The 18,812-nt window shown below is 36.6% G+C and overlaps 1 protein-coding gene across 6 annotated transcripts in view; it reads right to left on the reverse strand.

The window, feature by feature from the left end:
* Positions 1 to 18,812, reverse strand: part of LOC143737123 (phosphatidylinositol-binding clathrin assembly protein) — a 66,489-nt gene that overhangs the window by 10,687 nt on the left and 36,990 nt on the right. For 3 of the 6 annotated variants that reach the window (XR_013203621.1, XM_077228095.1, XM_077228094.1), the window contains 5 exons: positions 13,722 to 13,807; positions 9,644 to 9,779; positions 6,227 to 6,360; positions 3,309 to 3,406; positions 470 to 580 (listed from right to left, as the gene is read on the reverse strand). Coding sequence is in view for 4 of the 6 variants with exons in the window: in XM_077228095.1 (XP_077084210.1) it covers positions 470 to 580; positions 3,309 to 3,406; positions 6,227 to 6,360; positions 9,644 to 9,779; positions 13,722 to 13,807 (565 nt within the window). In the remaining 2 variants the exon portion in view is untranslated. The remainder of the gene's footprint in view (positions 1 to 469; positions 581 to 3,308; positions 3,407 to 6,226; positions 6,361 to 9,643; positions 9,780 to 13,721; positions 13,808 to 18,812) is intronic. The other 3 variants (XR_013203622.1, XM_077228097.1, XM_077228096.1) reach the window with 1 other exon arrangement.

Raw genomic sequence — 18,812 nt, forward strand, 5'->3', positions numbered from 1 at the left:
GAGTGTAACAAGCGATTAACAGATGGAGAGAAATGCCAGTCAGCACCACTAACACACACACACACACACACACACACACACACACACACACACACACACACACACACACACACACACACATACACACACACACAGGATGGATGAGGATGATAACAGACTGTCCACAGCCACAGAGCAGCGAGGTGAGTGAGTAAGTGGGGGGAAAAAAGCATGAGCGCTTCCCCAAAGAACATTCCCAATCTCTCCAGAACCGAGTCAGGAGGGCAGGTGTTGCAGCCGGCTGTACAATTCGTTTCAGCTTTCCAGCAGCAAAGCTCCACAAACTCACCATACAGCAAAACCAGCAGAAGAGATTTATTTTGGGTGAAGGTTACTAAGTTTTGCAGATATTAAGCGCCACAGCAAGGATCAAACCTTTAAAGATTAATAAGCGCAGTTATGAATAGATCACACTTGTGAGATATTTTACCAGCTGATGGCTTCACATCATTATTGGAAGCTTTAGTCCCAAATACAGCATCAAAATCTACATTCATGGTGGGAATGGAAGCCATGGGATGAAGAGTGCTGCTCTCTAGACCTGAGAGTAATACACACACAAAACATGGAAAGATGTCACACAACACATTCGGATTGTTGTTCTGCAAAATACCTATGATACTGTTCCCTCATTTTTTGACCACTAAACTCCCATGACTTGTCCAAGAATTTGAGATTATTGGAAAAGGATTGAAAAAGTTGCTTAGCAATTCACTATCAAAATTTCCTTGATTTTCTATTGATTTTCATGGATTTTTTTTTTCAACCTTAAGGGGAGAATAATTCAATCAATCAATCAATCACACCACAATTAAAATTGCTTAAAATTAAAGTTTAAATTCTCATCAAGCATATAGTATAGCCAGTATGTGCATGTCTCATTAATATATACTATGGTTGAAAAGTTTAGGGTCACTGAGTTTTGTGTTCAGCAACGGTGATTTAATATTAATAGTGACAGATATTTATAGTTTAAGTTATAAGATTTCTGTTTCAAATAAATGCTGTTTTGAACTTTCTATTCATTAAAGAATCATGAAAAAATATATATATTTCACGGTTTCCACAAAAAAAAAAGTAGCACAACAAAAAAGTTAGAGATTTATTACTGTCCCCAAATCTTTAAAAGGTAGTGACCTCTTTTCTGGCACTGTATTACAGAGGAACCACCATTTAAATTAATTCTAGAGATGCACAATTCATCAAAATAAAATCTGAGAAATGATATGGCCTATTAAATTACTGGCTTGTTAATCTAAAATGGCCTATTATTATAATTGCTATTTTGTAGTTTTTGCACATGCCATTTTAAAAGTGATTTTATGTCTTTGTTATCTAAATAACAGCAATAAAAAATTTTAAATCTTCATCATATCACAAATTTAAATCTCTATGCCTGTCATAGTAAATCGCAATATAATTCTTTTTTGGGCCAAATTTTGTAGCCCAGTTAAACTTTGACCATTTTACATGCATACTGTATTCTGTATATTAAAGTTTCTGATAACAGTTTCCATCCATCCATCCAAGAATGCCATTAAATGTCGATGTTGTCTGAAAATGTTATTAAATACCATTTTCGGCCCAAGTGCTTCAGACAGCCGAAAATCCAGTGGATTCCAATGGTTATTGCACAATTTCTAATGTAAATAACAATAAACAGCTTAAATCTGTGCCTGTGGCTCTTTCTCCCTCCTCTGCTCATTACTCCTTCCCTTTTTTTTTTAAAACACATCATTTCCCCATCTGTCTGCATTGGTGTATCTTTGCGCTGTTAGTAGTATATGTGGGTCTCTAGAGGCCTGAATCTCATTGTGCGTTTGGCTAGCCCTCTGCGCACCTGCCCACTAGCTGTAAAGCGTACGCTCCAAGTGCACGCTGTGACCTACAAATCCTGGCATAGTTAAGAGTCTGGCGGTGTGTCTACACTCTGTACCTTGTGTCCTCAATTCACACTATCCCAGCAGATGTGCTGAACTGCTAAAAATTTACTTCTGACATCAATCAAGGCTCCCAACCACAGAGATACTTCCTCAGCGTAATGGTACCCAAACCGGCGGTCACGCTTCAGAATACCAAGAAAACGTTGTTCTAAACCGACACAATAGGATGAATGGGTACGAGGAATAAAAACAAAAAAACATTGGTTGGGTTGCAAATCCTGCTCATCTAGACAGCACTTCAGGACATCACTGGGCCTACGATGCTCTAAAATGATTCCTACAGCACTGCCCTAAATGACGCACTTGATGTGGACACAAAATCGTAGGGTGCCTCATGTGTGATCTTATAAACTAGAAGAGTATATCGTGATATACTCTTATTATGCATTTTAGCAAAGCATACACCACTGCACGCTACAACCCAACAGTCTATACGACATTACACTACCTGTCAAATTTTGGAATAATTAAGAGTTAAGTTTTCAAATGAAGAATCTCACTCACCAAGTCTGCACTTATTTGATCAAAGTAAAAACTAAAATATTGTGAAACATTATTAACATTTTAAAGAACTGATTTCAAATGATTTAAAAATGTCATTTATTATTGGCACTGATTTTAAAATGTAATTTATTATTTAAAAATATTGTTCATTGAACTTTCTACTCAAAGAATCCTAAAAAAAAGCATCACGGTTTCCACAAAAATATTAAGCAGCCGAATTCAGAGTTAAGATTAATAATATAAGAGCCATTATTAAAAACTGAGCACCAACAATTATTGATAATAACTGAGCAGAAATCAGCATATTAGAATGATTTCTGAAGGATCATGTGGCCCTGAAGACTGGAGTAAAGGCTGCTGAAAATTCAGCTTTGCCATCACAGGAATAAATTAAATTGTAAAATACTCAAATATAAAACCGTTCTCTCAATGGTAATATTTCACAATATTACGGTTTTAGTGTAAATGCAGCCTTGGTGAGTATAAGAGACTTCTTTCAAAAACATTAAAAAAGTATTTATTCCACATTTTAGTGTACAAAGTGTGAACTTGGAGGACACCCAGGGCTCATGGCAGCACTTGGTAAAGGGGACACAAATACAGTTTGAAAGGATTTGAAACAGACAATGTACATAGGAATGAACTAGCAAGTGAACAAACAAATAATTAGATGAAAATTTACTGCAAGATAAAAAAGGATTGATCTGTTCTAATGATTTTTCAGGGACTATATTAAAGGTCAGCGATCTAAAGTGGTAAAGCAACAGAGGCGGCATCAGTGATGGGGTGTGTGTGTGGGTGGGTGGGTGGAGTGGGCCGCACCTCCCCAGGCACTGCTGCTGTTGGAGATAGGAGCGCTCTGCACAGCAGGAACGAAGGCGGGCTGGAGGTCAAACAAGTCACTGGTCAGGTTTGGCATGCTGTGGGAAAAAAGGACATTAGTTCAAGAGTAATATATTCAAATACTACCACAGAGATTGTGTATATTTGTAAATATATTGCAGTATTTTAAGCCATTTTACAGAAAATGTAGTGTTGTGTGTGAAAATATTTGAAGGTTTTTCCATTAACTAGATCAGAGGTTCTCAACTTACAAGACAACTTATAAGCAACATTAAGACACACTGCCTTTCAAAAATTTGGGGAGGGAGTAAGTTTTTTTTTTTTTAAGAAATGAATACTTTCATTCAGCAAGTATACATTTAACTTTTACATTGTAGATTTCCATTTCAAATAAAAACAATTTGTTTGAAGTTTCTATTCATCAAAGAATCCTGATATAAGGTATACCGATAACCACAAATATATTAATAAGAACCATTAATAAGAAGAACCATTTTAAATAACTGATCACCAAATCTGCATATTAGAATAATTTATGAAGGATCATGTGACAAAACTGGAAAAATGGCTGATGCAAATTCAGCTGTGCCTTCACGATAAATTAAATTTTTACAAAATATTAAAATAGAGAGAACAGTTATTTTAAATTGTAATAACTCTTGACAATTTTGATCAAATAAATGCAGCCTTGGTGGATGAGACTTTTTTCCAAAAAAGAAAAAAGAAACTTACTTGCTCCAAACTTTTGAACGATACTATCAAATAGTATCAACTTTTCAACGATAGTAACGATATGTATACAGCGCTCCCCCAGTTTGAGAAATTATAAATTATTGTACAATGTCAAAAGCAACTGGACTGTTATTTTTATTGGTTTCAAGACATTGCACAAACAGGCCAAGTGGCTTCATCAATTTACTCAAGAGAAGCAGAGAATCGAAACAGCAAGTATTGATGTCTGTGTCCTTTTCTGTAGAAGTCGACATCTTGTACTCCCTTCTTTCTCTCATGTACTGTATAGCACCTAAAAATGTTTCTGAGTCTTGCATATGTTCTGTAAAAGGCTTGGTAGGGTTTAGCGAGGAATCTGAAACAGAAGCTGTGTGCTTTTCTCATAAAAAGTGTCTAGTGATCTCCTTTTTACTTTGTCTATGCAGACTACATTTAGAGATACTAGTGAATTAACTTGCATGCCTTTTACCTGCATGTTCTGTGATGAGTAGCCCATCACATCTTTTGTTGTGTTGACGTAATTAAATGAGACGACGCACAGCAATGTTGCAGTGGAAAAAAACCTCACTGAGTTCGAGCGAATGCCAAAATACGCACGGGGACAGCGAGTATCAGCTTTCTGTGACAGAAATGACACGTCGAACCGAAAAATATCCGGCTTTTTCAAAGCACGGCTGTGCCAGCATGAGAGAAACAACGGAGACTTGTTAATGAATAAACATGCAAGTACTCTTAAAGTGCAGGAAGGCAGCATCTATTTCGTGCGCACAACGTGGATAAACTACAACAGATAAACGTCAGCTGTGTGGACGAGATTGTCCACAATTCTTGTTTTTAATTGATACTGATATGAATTCTTATCCTAAATATCTTTTAATCTTTGCTGTTTTCTGTTACTGCCTGAACTTCACATTAATTGTAGCGCAGCCATCCATAATCGCAGTAAGATTTGTACTTACTTAACTGTCACCTTTAATATGTCACTTATGTCAGTTTAATAAACAAATAAACTTTCAGCTTTCAAAATACCAAAATACTCAAAATTGCACTTCAAAATACAATGAATGTAGTTTTGGTGCTCTTTAATGTCCTGACAGATCAGACAAATTTCTACCTTGCAAAGAGCTTGTATAAAACATATTGAGAAACTTTGTACCTCAAAAAGGCCATGCTCAAACTCGTTAGTCAGCTAGAAAAATAACTATAGTAAGGGGCATTTTGCTAAACATATGCACTATATATCACATAATCCTTATATTTGAAACATGAGAAAGAATGGAATGGGCTAAAGATGAATTAATTCTATGCCGCCAATATAACTGTATGTGAAGAGAAGCCATTCACCAAATTTACCTCTCAGATATTACTAATGAAGAAAAATAGATTGGGTGTGTGCAAGACATACGGCAATGTTAAAAGGATGCATTAGGAGGTCAAACTATACTCATTGGCCAAGTGATGCTGACATTATTATGGTCTGTGACAGTGGCTCAGATTCTGTAGAATAGAACAATTCTTTGTAACTGTGTAGTTCTCACAAGTTGGAAAAGTAATTCAGTTCCTACTTTAAGTGAATCTTAGTTCTTAGGAAATCCACAAGATGTGACAACATGACAAAATTAAATCACGTTTATTCTTTTGTTGCATTTTAAAAAAAAAATTGGCACCTATTTTTTTCACTTGTAGGATGCAATGGCTCCTTAATAGATTTTTTTTGTCTGGAGCACTGTACAAGGCTTTTCATTCTCACCAATGGCACATTTGGATTACATTACTGAGCACCTTAGAGTCCAGAGCCAAAAATCAGCAAACACCTCCAAAAAGCATTAAAAGTCAGACTGGGTGAAAAGATTGGGTCATGACCACCTGTCCACATCTTACGACAACCAACTCACATCATCGGCGAGGCTGACTACCACAACAATCATGAGATTCATGATGCCAACAGAAGTTTAAAACCAGCAATCAAACCAAAAAGAGCCAAATGCAATGTATAAATTCAACCAGACATCTTTAAGGTTATTCAAAATCTCGAACTTTTGGACAATGTGTACATGTATTTTTTATGCGTTTATGCTGTGTGTCATAAATATTGTAGACGTTTTGGGTTTTGTATTATCGTATGTTATTATATCTACTGCAGTCATGTACAGTATGTCAATGACCTGTTTGTTGAGGGTGGGCTTGTGGTGTTGGTGAACAGGTCCATGCCCGCACTGTGATTGTTGACACTGCCCATAGACTGTGTGCTGGGGGAAGCGGAGGGGGTGTGTATGCTGATCTCCTTCAGACGCTGGTTCTATAAAAACACACAAAACACAAGAAAAACATTCACAGAGAATGTAAAGTATGTAAAGACTGTGCTGTTTGGCTGAATACCTTTGTAATGGTCACTGTAGAGCAGGACAGCACAGAGCATTTCCTTATTGTGACAGGGTCAGGGTCATTTCAAAACCAGGGTCATGACAAAACCAGTCACATGGGTCATTTTTTTGAAATTGAGATTTATACATCAAATGAAAGTTGAATAAATAAGCTTTCCATTGATGTATGGTTTGTTAGGATAGGACTATTTTTGGCCGAGATACAACTATTTGAAAATATGGAATCTGAGGGTGCAGAAAAATCGAAACATTGAGAAAATCGCCTTTAAAGTTGTCCATTTATTTTCGCGATTGTGCTGGATTCACTCACAAAAATAAATGTTTTATACATTTCCGGTAGGAAATTTACAAAATATCTTCATGGAACATGATCTTTACTTAATATCCTAATGATTTTTGCCATAAAAGAAAAATTGATCATTTTGACCCATACAATGTATTATTAGCTATTCCCACAAATATACCCGTGCTACTTAAGTCTGGTTTTGTGATCCAGGGTCACGATTCTGAGCTCTGTCAAATCAGACAGATTACAGCAACTCAGGCAGATGAAGTGGGTCTGTATCCATCGTTTTCTTGACGAGCATGTTGCGTTTTGAATTATGGGAGGTTCTTCTGGATTGGTGAACTTCCACTCAAAAAGACTGAAACAAATTATGATGTTGCGCCAAAAATAATCCTTATCAGTCAGTTTGACTAAATGAGCTGTCAATTTACCTTCATGTTTTATTTTAAGACGTCAGACATCAGAAATTTAATGTGATATGGTATAAGAAAAATATCTGTGACAAGAGCTCTTTACAGTCTACTGCGTTCTTTTCCTTCTGATTTTTTTCTTTGTATTCCGACAGTATGAAAAAGAGGTAACGCTTCATTTTACATTCCTGTTTCCCATGTACATACTATGTACTTATTAAAGTAATTACAATAACTGGGTAATAACTAGGTACTAACCCTGAACCTACCCCTAAACCTAACCCCATGTACTTACCTAGAAAGTACTGGGTAATATAAGGTAAATACACTGTAAGTACTGTACAATAAAATGAAGCGTTCCCGAAAAAGATACTGACCTCCCTGACTATAGTACAAATATTACTTTAGTTGTTTCACTCGTCTGTAATATTGCTGCAGAAATATCAAGATTTTGGGATTATTCATGGTCTGTTTTTGTAATCTGTTAATGCTCTTACACTTTTAAAGTTTCCTTTTAATGTTCAATGGTTGAAGGGTGAGTAGAATAATGTTACTTCATTGTACCCAGCCATTTAAAAAAAAAAAGGTTTATTGAGCTGCCGCTGATAGAGTGAGCCTTTCACTGATTGTTTACAGTTTAAAGGAAGTTACTCCCATAATTCGCGGAAAGCATCATGGGGCGTGGGAAAAAGGTGGATAAGAGATGGCTGAAATCAAAGATCTCCCAAGTCACTTCCCTTGACAGAAACTAGAACAGCCTAAACCAACCATATGAAAAGAACAAGAAAAGACATAAATCAATAATATGTTGGACCATTTCAAGCCAAGCAAGTCACTAGAGTAAAATGAGTTGCCTTTAGATCAACCAAAACCTAGAGTCAGGCCCTGAACAATATTAAACCAAGAGTGTCTTAAAAATGCAACAACAAATAGTTACTATTATTAATTATAGTCATACTGACACAAAATATCAGGCCAAATGCAGCCCTACAAACAATCAAAGCAAACCTGGAGTTTTTTTATTTATTTAAAATCTCATTTTAAAGCGATGGTTCACCCAAAAATGAAAATTCTGTCAGTATTTACTCATCCTCATGTTGTTCCAACCCCATAAGACCTTCGTTCATCTTCGGAACACGAATTAAGATATTTTTGATGAAATCTGAGAGCTGGATCACTCCCCCATACTAGTCCATAGGCTTCTAAGGGATTGACACTTACCGGCCCCGAAAAGTTATTAAAGATATCGTTAAAATAGTCCAAGTGACTACAGTGGCTCAATCTTAAGTTTATCAAACGATGAGAATACTTTTTGTGCTCAAAAACCCCCAAAAAATAACGACTTTATTTCAACTATTCATTTCCTTCTCTGTGGGCCTCTAGTCAGTTAACGTAGTGTGATTGCGTAGTGCTTCTGTGTTGTACGTCACACGCATCACACACGACCAGCGTCGGCCAATAGTGAGCCCACGTGTGACGTAGCTCTACGCAATCACACTACGTTAACTGACTAGAGGCCCACAGAGTAGGAAATGAATAGTTGAAATAAAGTCGTTATTTTTTTTTTTTTTTGCACACAAAAAGCATTCTCGTCGCTTGATAAACTTAAGATTGAGTCACTTGGACTATTTTAACGATGTCTTTAATAACTTTTCGGGGCTGGCAAGTGTCAATCCCTTAGAAGTCTATGGACTAGTATGGAGGAGTAATCCAGCTCTCAGATTTCATCAAAAATATCTTAATTCGTGTTCCGAAGATGAACGAAGGTCTTACGGGGTTGGAACAACATGAGGGTGAGTAATTACTGACAGAATATTCATTTTTGGGTGAACTATCCCTTTAAATTGCAATCTTTAATAAGAAAAACAGAATTTTTTTCCAGCCCTAGATTTTCTAAAGAGAGAAGTAGGTTGCGACATGTTGAGGTTTTATGCCTTTCGATATGCCCTTTACAACACAGAAAATGTGGAAAGAAAATAAAACACAGAAAGAGAAAGTGGTAGCTAGAAAACTTGCCCCTCCAGGAGTGTTGAGAAAACAATAAAATCACAAAGAAACACCAGTTCAATTTCACACAAACTTATTTGAACATGGGCTGTGTAAATATTTTGATGTTGGACTTTGAAATTGCTCTGAATGTTTGCACTATTCAGATACGGAGCCACGGTGCATCTGGGGATACATTGTACATTGTGTGAGGTATGACAGTACCTCCTGATGGGGACAAAGAAGTTTGATTAACCTCGCTCACCACTTACTGCTGGAGGCTAATCATTGAAGGTACAAGGGCGTATTGTATAAACAATCATGTATGTGTAGGACACAATGTTCCCAGAACAGCAACTCTAATCCACCCAAATCTCGGTTGCAACAGCCTTCTCTAGGAGGAGTTGGAATATACCTATATTGTATACTCTTTATATGTATATATATATATATTTAAAAAAATCAAGAAGAGAACATGTTCATTCACAGAACATAATGGGAGAGATCATGGCCTACCTTGAGTGCTTGCAGACGGGCTTGCTCCTCCTCCAGGGCTTGTTGCTTCTCTTTCTCGTCCATCCTGCTAGATGAGAAGGAGAAGGACATCCCGGTGTTGGACAGGGTCGACACCGCATTGGACAGAGTGTTGGCTCTGCAGACAAAAACACAGATCCACACAGAAGTAAATCTCACTATAATTTCTTTAAGACCTGATCAATTTAACAAATAAGATGAACATTAACTGTTCACAACCCCAAAAGAAGTCAGTATGTGGCTATATATAAATCTCTTGCTAATGTTTTTTTTTGCAGTATCAAGTGCTGTTAAGAGGTGGCATACAGTAACTTGAATTTGACTACATATTTTAGTTTTTCTGTTTTGAAATGTTGAGATAATTGAGATGCCATTAGCCTAAATAAAATTTAAAGTTAATTGCCTAATAAAAGCTGTTTTATTTTACACAAAATGGGGCGCTTGTTGTGCCCACCATTAGGTATTGTATGACCAGCCTGCTGCTCAATTAATCTTATTCAATCAAGTGACTTTAATTCGCCATATTTATGATCAATAGCAATGCAAAGTAATGGCAGTGAAAACCAAACATGTGGTACCACCAAGAAAACATTTTTACAGTTAAAAAAAATAAAAATAAATACAAGTATATATATATATATATATATATATATATATATATATATATATATATATATATATGTGTGTGTGTGTGTCACTGAATATTAGATTTTGTAGGTTCTGTAAAAAGGCGTTCTGGTAACTGTTATGGATCAAATCCAATGATCAACGTTTTTCTTGTTATCTCTGTTCATTACCATTAATTCATGGTAATGCAATCCTTTTTCCCATCTTTTGATAAATATGGTAAACATGGTGGGTGCTTGCTTCATGCGCAAGAACGAAACCTCATTGGTTCTCACGCATCATGTCAGTGCAGTTGAGTGTCTGTGTTTACCATATGAGATGAGCTCCAAGTGAGTTGTGTGAATCAGAGCCTAAATTAAACTTGTTCAACATGTAAAGCAGTCATGTTAGTTCAAAATAGAGCCCGACCGATATATCGGCAGGCCGATATTATCGGCCGATTTTAGGCATTTTCCTAACTATCGGTATCGGCATTTATAATGGCCGATAAATGAATATTTTAAAAAATGCGGTGTGGTGATTCATGTAAGGGTGGCGCTGCCAATAAAGCACCTAAAAGCTGTCACAAGAACTGGCAAAAATAATGATTATGAATACAACAAATATAGCAAGGAGACATTTTAATTGTTTATTAATAAACAAGTGTTTTCAGTCAGTGTCAGCCAAAGATGAAGTTGACGATGCTGACTCGCGATCTTCAGTGAGCGCGCGCCAGAGAGAAATGCACATTTCATACGATTACATGAGTCTGTCTGTCTTTCGTTTTGAATTGTTCTGTTTAAAAGTAGACATTTCAATATAGATATATTTCAATTCTCAGGTCTATACGCTGAGTTTCGGTTCATGAAACGAGCTCCAGTTCACCCGCAGGCGCCTCCGTGTCGAGATTATCTATCGTCTGCTAAATTTACTTCTTATAAATTAAATCCAGGCAAATGGCTGATGAAACATTGATTAAAATTAAGATACAATTAATACAAAACGAAATTCACTTTGAAACGAAAGGTATTGTGCTTTCTGTTTGATGTCTATGTGAAAGTTTCAAAGCATTAGTGCCGCTTTCAGAGCGCTCACGTCCGTAGTGCTGAACTGTCGCGTCTGTAACATTGTTTTTTCCTCATAAATGCAAACACGAAAAATAAAATAAAATAAAATAAAATAAAATGAATATTTTATGTAGCCTGTGGAGACTGAGAGCCAACCCTTCTTCATCCGGTGGGTAGTAGCCTACTTGTGATTTGCGCAGTGTAATTCACAGAATTGATTTCTCTGCTACAAGCCTCTGTCACGTATTGTGTGAGCTTGTGACTATTGCAAGCGCGCAGCTGAGAAGTCCTGATTATATTGTCTGCTATATTTAGGCCTTCTTCTTATTAATTAAGGCAATTGGTTGATGAAACATTGATTAAAATGCGTGGCGCGAGCGATCTCCGACAGTAAACTGATTCTGCTTTGTCTAGGGTAAACAGCTGTTGCGACGCGAGCAGTAACGGCCGCGTCCGGTGTAGACACAGTGTTAAAGCTCATTCTGCCTGATAACGCTACGTTACAACATCAAGCAATATTCCAAAAATGTATATAATTATAACACTTTATATAGGGCCATTTTGCATTAAGAGTAGCCTAGTTTCACGTTTAGTACATTTTGCTTACTAATTATTTAAAATAGTATAAAAGTACTGTACATATGTAATTAAAAACATTTTCATTATGATATTATTCATTTTACTTTAGTAAAAAGATCTGAGTTCTTCCTCCACTGGTAGAGATTAGAGGAATTAAGAGTAAAAATAGAAGATAATAAGGTTTTGTCAGTGACACTTTTTATATATTTATTGATACAAGTTATGACTAAATTAAAAGACAAAGTCGTCGTTAGTGAAGATTATGCAACAGTATTTAGAATATAATATAATATAACATGCAATGCAAACTAGTTTGGTTACAGCTCAGCTGTATAATTCTCATTCTATCATTCCCCCTGCCTCCATTACATATCTGTGTCACACAAGTGTTTGATTACCACATTTGAGTGATCATTGCAAAACGTGTTTATAAAATATATTTATTCTGTTTATAGCTACTGTGTAAAGTACCCATCAAAAGTTTGTACACACCAATAGGAAAGTGTCCAAACTTTTGACTGGTATACTGTACTATAATACACATAAATAATATTGCTACTGTATTATAATATACACATAAATAATATCGGCCGATATATCGGTATCGGGCTTTTTTTACTCCCTAATATCGGTATCGGCATCGGCCCCCAAAAATCCATATCGGTCGGGCTCTAGTTCAAAAGACTTGGATTAACCCTTTCGCACATACGATCACACCGGTGTGATCAGTCTTAGCTGGTCCCTGGAGCGAACGATCACACCGGTGTGATCAGTCTTAGCTGGTCCCTGGAGCGAACGATCACACCGGTGTGATCAGTCTTGGCTGGACCCTGGAGTGTACGATTACACCGGTGTGATCAGTCTTGGCTGGTCCCTGGAGTGTACGATTACACCGGTGTGATTAGAATGGTCGGCGCATCACATGATCAACTGCTAAATTCAAACGTGCTTTTGCGCCTTGTCTGGCGCTGAGCCAGAGAAAGACGCGCTCAGCCCTGTCATACATCACAACTTTTCAGCGTTTTTAACCACCTAATGTTTATTTTAGGTTTCAAACATAAATTCACATAAGTTCTAAAAAAAAAAAGAAAATACATTTAGGGTTTGTAAAATACACACTGATGTCTATGGAAGCGACAATAATAATCCTTTCCATTATAATTAGACACGTTGTATTCATATCAGATACACATTGTCTAAGTAACTTTAAAGTTTAATCTATTCTTCTCCCAGTTCACCGGCCACTTACTTTCATGTATTTCAGGAGAAGTGGATGAATTCACGTGTTGTAAATCCAACAGATCCGATTCTCTGAACAGTGGCACAAACTAACATGGTGGCGCCCATCACACTTATAGCTCAACTAACGTGATCGTTATAAAGGTGTTTAAACAACAAAACACATCCACTTGCATATATTTGACGGAATATCAGATATTTCATGCTATAGCTAACAAATTTGTGAATATTTTGAATAAAAAAGGAAAAATGACATGAAATCAGATCATCATCCATTAAGTGCTGTTGTGGCTGCGGTGTGTCACGTGACAAGCAATGACGCGTCCCTATGGAAACGTTCTAAATAACGGTCGCCTTGAATAACTCATGCTTGGGGGTCAGCCAGAATATTTTAAACTTATGTGTGAAAGGTTTAACAGCTCAATTCATAAGGATATATTCTATGAAGTCTTTATGAACCTTTCAAATGCGTGAAAGCTGTATTTGGTTGACAAATACTTCACAGACAAATGCCCAAATAGGGCTTTACAATGTGAATCTGGATTGTTTAGATCTGTAAGGTTTCGAACCTGTTGTCAGCGGAGAGCTCCTTGGTTTTCTTTCCCTCCAGAGAGGCCAGGTGCTGCTCAAGAGCCTCCAGGAGACTGCTGGGAGCCTGCAGGAGAAAAAAGACAAGTCAAGAACTCAACAAAAACATACAGCAACCGGTTTAAAGAGTATGACACTCACAGTCAAACACTGTGGGTACACACACACCCACTCCATCAACCCAAGTTTCAGCAAATAATAACAGGAGCATGCTTTAAGCTTTTGTGAAGAGGAGTACAGGCAAAGGATAAACAAGCTCAGAAAGCAAGAAAGAGGAAGAGTACAAATATAAAAGAGAGGAAGTGGCATGCACACTTGAAAATCCAAACCTCAAACTCATGACAGACCCATGAGGTCACCAATATAAAAATCCATGACATTAAACTCTTCACACTAGCTTTTGGAACTAGCACTTCAGGATTTCTGCAGGAGACATTCTTATATCGCCAATCTAACTAAAACCTACTTCTGCGCCTTTTATACTGATCTAGAATTTGTTTCCTTCAAAAATAATTATCTTAACTACATGAGGAATCAAACGATCCAGACCAGCAAACACGGGTTGTGTATGTTAGCACCTAAGAGCAGAGCACACACACCTCGTGCTGCTTCATTCAAATGAGAGCAAATGTTAGCACGAGCTCATGGTTGGTGAAAAGAACAGGTGCTTTGAGCCAAGTTTCCAGAACAGACAAATCGTGTATAAACTGCTCTTACGGACTAAGGGGAAGGTAAGGTCTTTGACTGAGCCTTGCTGGCAGCGCTGGCCAACATGTCTGGATCTGATCTAGGTTGGCTTTTTCTCCACATCGCTGAGAGGGCAGTTTGGGTTTAATCCATCCCACAGAAAACAGAAGCCAAAAGAGAGGAAAAATACTTGTGCGGCAGTCTACAATTCAAATAGAAGTAGAAAACGAATATTTTAACTAAGCGGGAAAATGTATTACTTCCACAGAAGTGAGATAAAAAGAGAGATGAAAGGGTAACAGCTTTTAATTTGTTTCTTTCCTGTCTGATTTGATTTCCTTGGAGAAGAAACGACAAAAACAGGCTTTTGATTAAATGGCTACATTATAGATGTGCGTGCCGGCTACGCAAAGGACAAAGTGAGGTTACATGAATACTTCATCACAATCCTACAAACGAAGGGCCGGTGGGGCAGTTTTCTCACATAAAGCCGAAACCAGGCATCGGGTAAAAAACATATAGCTCTCGTTCTGTCTAAGAGATCTCCACCTTCTCCAACTTTGATGGCCAGGGGGTTTACAAGCATGAAGCCGCCATGCAACCCAGCAGGAGATTTGCTTTTATGCTGATCTGAGCCAAAGATTTGATCAAACCATAAAGAGACAACTGCACGTCTGGTCTCAGATCAGCAGAAAAAAGCAACGTACAGCCATGCCTGCAAAGTGACAGGGCAAAAGATGGCAGTTTGAGACACATTTAATCAGTTGGCCTGGTTTTAAAGGGATGAATCTGATGATGCAGTCAGGAACAAACTAGGGCTGGGAGATATAGCTAAAAAAGTTAACTCAATATATACCATTTGATGATATTTGATATCTCAATATATACAGTATGTATTTGCTCTTAAATGAGTGACTTTTCATTTAAGAAATAATTATTTCGACCATACCATTCAGATTTAAGATTCAGACTCAAAATACAATAAAATTTAGTTAAGAAATGAATTACAAATAATAAACAAATACATAAATGTATGTATTTTTATTATTTATTACTACATTTTATTATTTGACATAATATTACATATACATACGTATACATATATAGATATATATATACACACACACACACACACACACACACATATATATATATATATATATATACAGGTCCTTCTAAAAAAAATAGCATATTGTGATAAAGTTCATTATTTTCCATAATGTAATGATAAAAATTAAACTTTCATATATTTTAGATTCATTGCACACCAACTGAAATATTTCAGGTCTTTTATTGTTTTAATACCGATGATTTTGGCATACAGCTCATTAAAACCCAAAATTCCTATCTCAAAAAATTAGCATATCATGAAAAGGGTCTCTAAACGAGCTATTAACAATCATCTGAATCAACTAATTAACTCTAAACACCTGCAAAAGATTCCTGAGGCTTTTAAAAACTCCCAGCCTGTTTCATTACTCAAAACCGCAATCATGGGAAAGACTGCCGAGCTGACTGCTGTACAGAAGGCCATCATTGACACCCTCAAGGCAAGAGGGTAAGACACAGAAATAAATTTCAGAACAAATAGGCTGTTCCCAGAGTGCTGTATCAAGGCACCTCAGTGGGAAGTCTGTGGGAAGGAAAAAGTGTGGCAAAAAACGCTGCACAACGAGAAGAGGTGACCGGGCCCTGAGGAAGATTGTGGAGAAGGACCGATTCCAGACCTTGGGGGACCAGCGGAAGCAGTGGACTGAGTCTGGAGTAGAAACATCCAGAGCCACCGTGCACAGGCGTGTGCAGGAAATGGGCTACAGGTGCCGCATTCCCCAGGTCAAGCCACTTTTGAACCAGAAACAGCGGCAGAAGCGCCTGACCTGGACTGTTGCTCAGTGGTCCAAAGTACTTTTTTCGGATGAAAGCAAATTTTGCATGTCATTCGGAAATCAAGGTGCAAGAGTCTGGAGGGAGACTGGGGAGAAGGAAATGCCAAAATGCCTGAAGTCCAGTGTCAAGTATCCACAGTCAGTGATGGTCTGGGGTGCCATGTCAGCTGCTGGTGTTGGTCCACTGTGTTTTATCAAGGGCAGGGTCAATGCAGCTAGCTATCAGGAGATTTTGGAGCACTTCATGCTTCCATCTGCTGAAAAGCTTTATGGAGATGAAGATTTCATTTTTCAGCACGACCTGCCACCTGCTCACAGTGCCAAAACCACTGGTAAATGGTTTACTGACCATGGTATTACTGTGCTCAATTGGCCTGCCAAGTCTCCTGACCTGAACCCCATAGAGAATCTGTGGGATATTGTGAAGAGAAAGTTGAGAGACGCAAGACCCAACACTCTGGATGAGCTTAAGGCCGCTATCGAAGCATCCTGGGCCTCCATAACACCTCAGCAGTGCCACAGGCTGATTGCCTCCATGCCACGCCGCATTGAAGCAGTCATTTCTGCTAAAGGATTCCCGACCAAGTATTGTGTGCATAACTGAACATAATTATTTGAAGGTTGACTTTTGTTTTTGTATTAAAAACACTTATTTTATTGGTCGGATGAAATATGCTAATTTTTTGAGATAGGAATTTTGGGTTTTCATGAGCTGTATGCCAAAATCATCAGTATTAAAACAATAAAAGACCTGAAATATTTCAGTTGGTGTGCAATGAATCTAAAATATATGAAAGTTTAATTTTTATCATTACATTATAGAAAATAATGAACTTTATCACAATATGCTAATTTTTTGAGAAGGACCTGTATATATATATATATATATATATATATATACATACATACACACACACACATATATATATACACACACATATATACACACACACACACATATATACACACACACATATATACATATATATATATATATATATATATACATATACATACATACATATATATATATACATATATATATATATATATAAATTATTAATCCATTTAACATAGTAGTATTATTATTATTATTATATGAATAGGTATTTATATTATTTTATTTATATATTTTTTTAAATCATTCTTCTCATGCCAATACTATGTGGAACAGCACAACAATACATAGTAATAAACAAAAATAATAAACAAATATTTTTGCTGAAACATTAAGGCATATCAGTTTTATTTTTTATATGCCCCTGGTTTCATTCAAAAGATGGCATTATAATATTTTTGTTAAAATATTAACATATTTATGTACCTATGATGAGTGCAAAACTGCCAGTTTTTTTATAAACAAATATTATGATATGATTGCATTGATACAAATTTCACGATTCGATTTTAATTCACAAGCTTGCGATTGGTTCAATATAGATTAGATTCAAAATCGATTAATTGCAGTCTATCAGGTACAGTACAAGACAAATTTTCTCAAGGAAAAAAATTTCTCTCAACCAATGCTGTAAACTATACAGGGAACCCCCGTTGGTACATCACTATAATATTAAAGGTTAAAATTAACTGATTTGTAGGCTACTTACATTTAATTCACATAAGGAAGTTTTTATAGTAACAACGTTATAATAATAATTTATTCCATGACATATGTATGTTTCTACAAATTTTTTTTAGAAACATTTAAATTGTGGTTGTCATAAAAACATGAAGTATTTATTTAAACATATATTAAAGAACAGGTTAAGTAAAAATACAATGAATATGCAACATAGTGCATATATTTAGCAAAATGCTCCTTTCAAAACATGAAACGGATTTCGGTAAATTGTTCTTTATCTTTCAAAATACCTTTTCATGTTCTTTCATGTTTATTTTGTGCTGCAAAAGTTTTATTCATTAACCAACTGAAAACAGCATAAACTAAAAGATCGATTCTTGGGATTACCTACATTAACCTAGCACTAATAAATATTAACGATGCTGGTTAACAACATTTTTAATAAGTGGTAAATATTTGATTTATCACCCAGCACTAGTATTAGCCCAGATTATGTCAAATACAAGCAGTGCAAATAACCCACCACCTACAAGGTAAGATCCTCTAGTCGTCTGAAAGGAACAATAAACAATGTGTTACCACACAAAGAAATAACCTTTCATTCAGTGTGTTAACCCCACTTTGTAATGTCAACACATTCAAACACAGATATCAAATTTGCAAAGCGCAGATCCTTAAAGCTATACTGAAATAGTGTAATCATCACTAAACACACAATTGAAAGACAACTAAACAGAGAGGACGTGTTTGATATTTGATCAAACTTTTTAAGACCAAACACAAGAGAACGTCTAATAACAGTGAGCATGGGTACAAAAACAGCACATCAGACAACAAGAGATAGGACGAAGACAGGTGGAACACAGAGAGAAAAGAAAAAAGGGAGAGCGGTGGTGTGATGGACGACACAGCAGCAG

Source organism: Siphateles boraxobius, unplaced genomic scaffold (genome assembly GCF_051911475.1).
Source record: "Siphateles boraxobius isolate OS27281-9 unplaced genomic scaffold, OSU_SipBor_1 130, whole genome shotgun sequence".
NCBI lineage: Eukaryota > Metazoa > Chordata > Actinopteri > Cypriniformes > Leuciscidae > Siphateles > Siphateles boraxobius.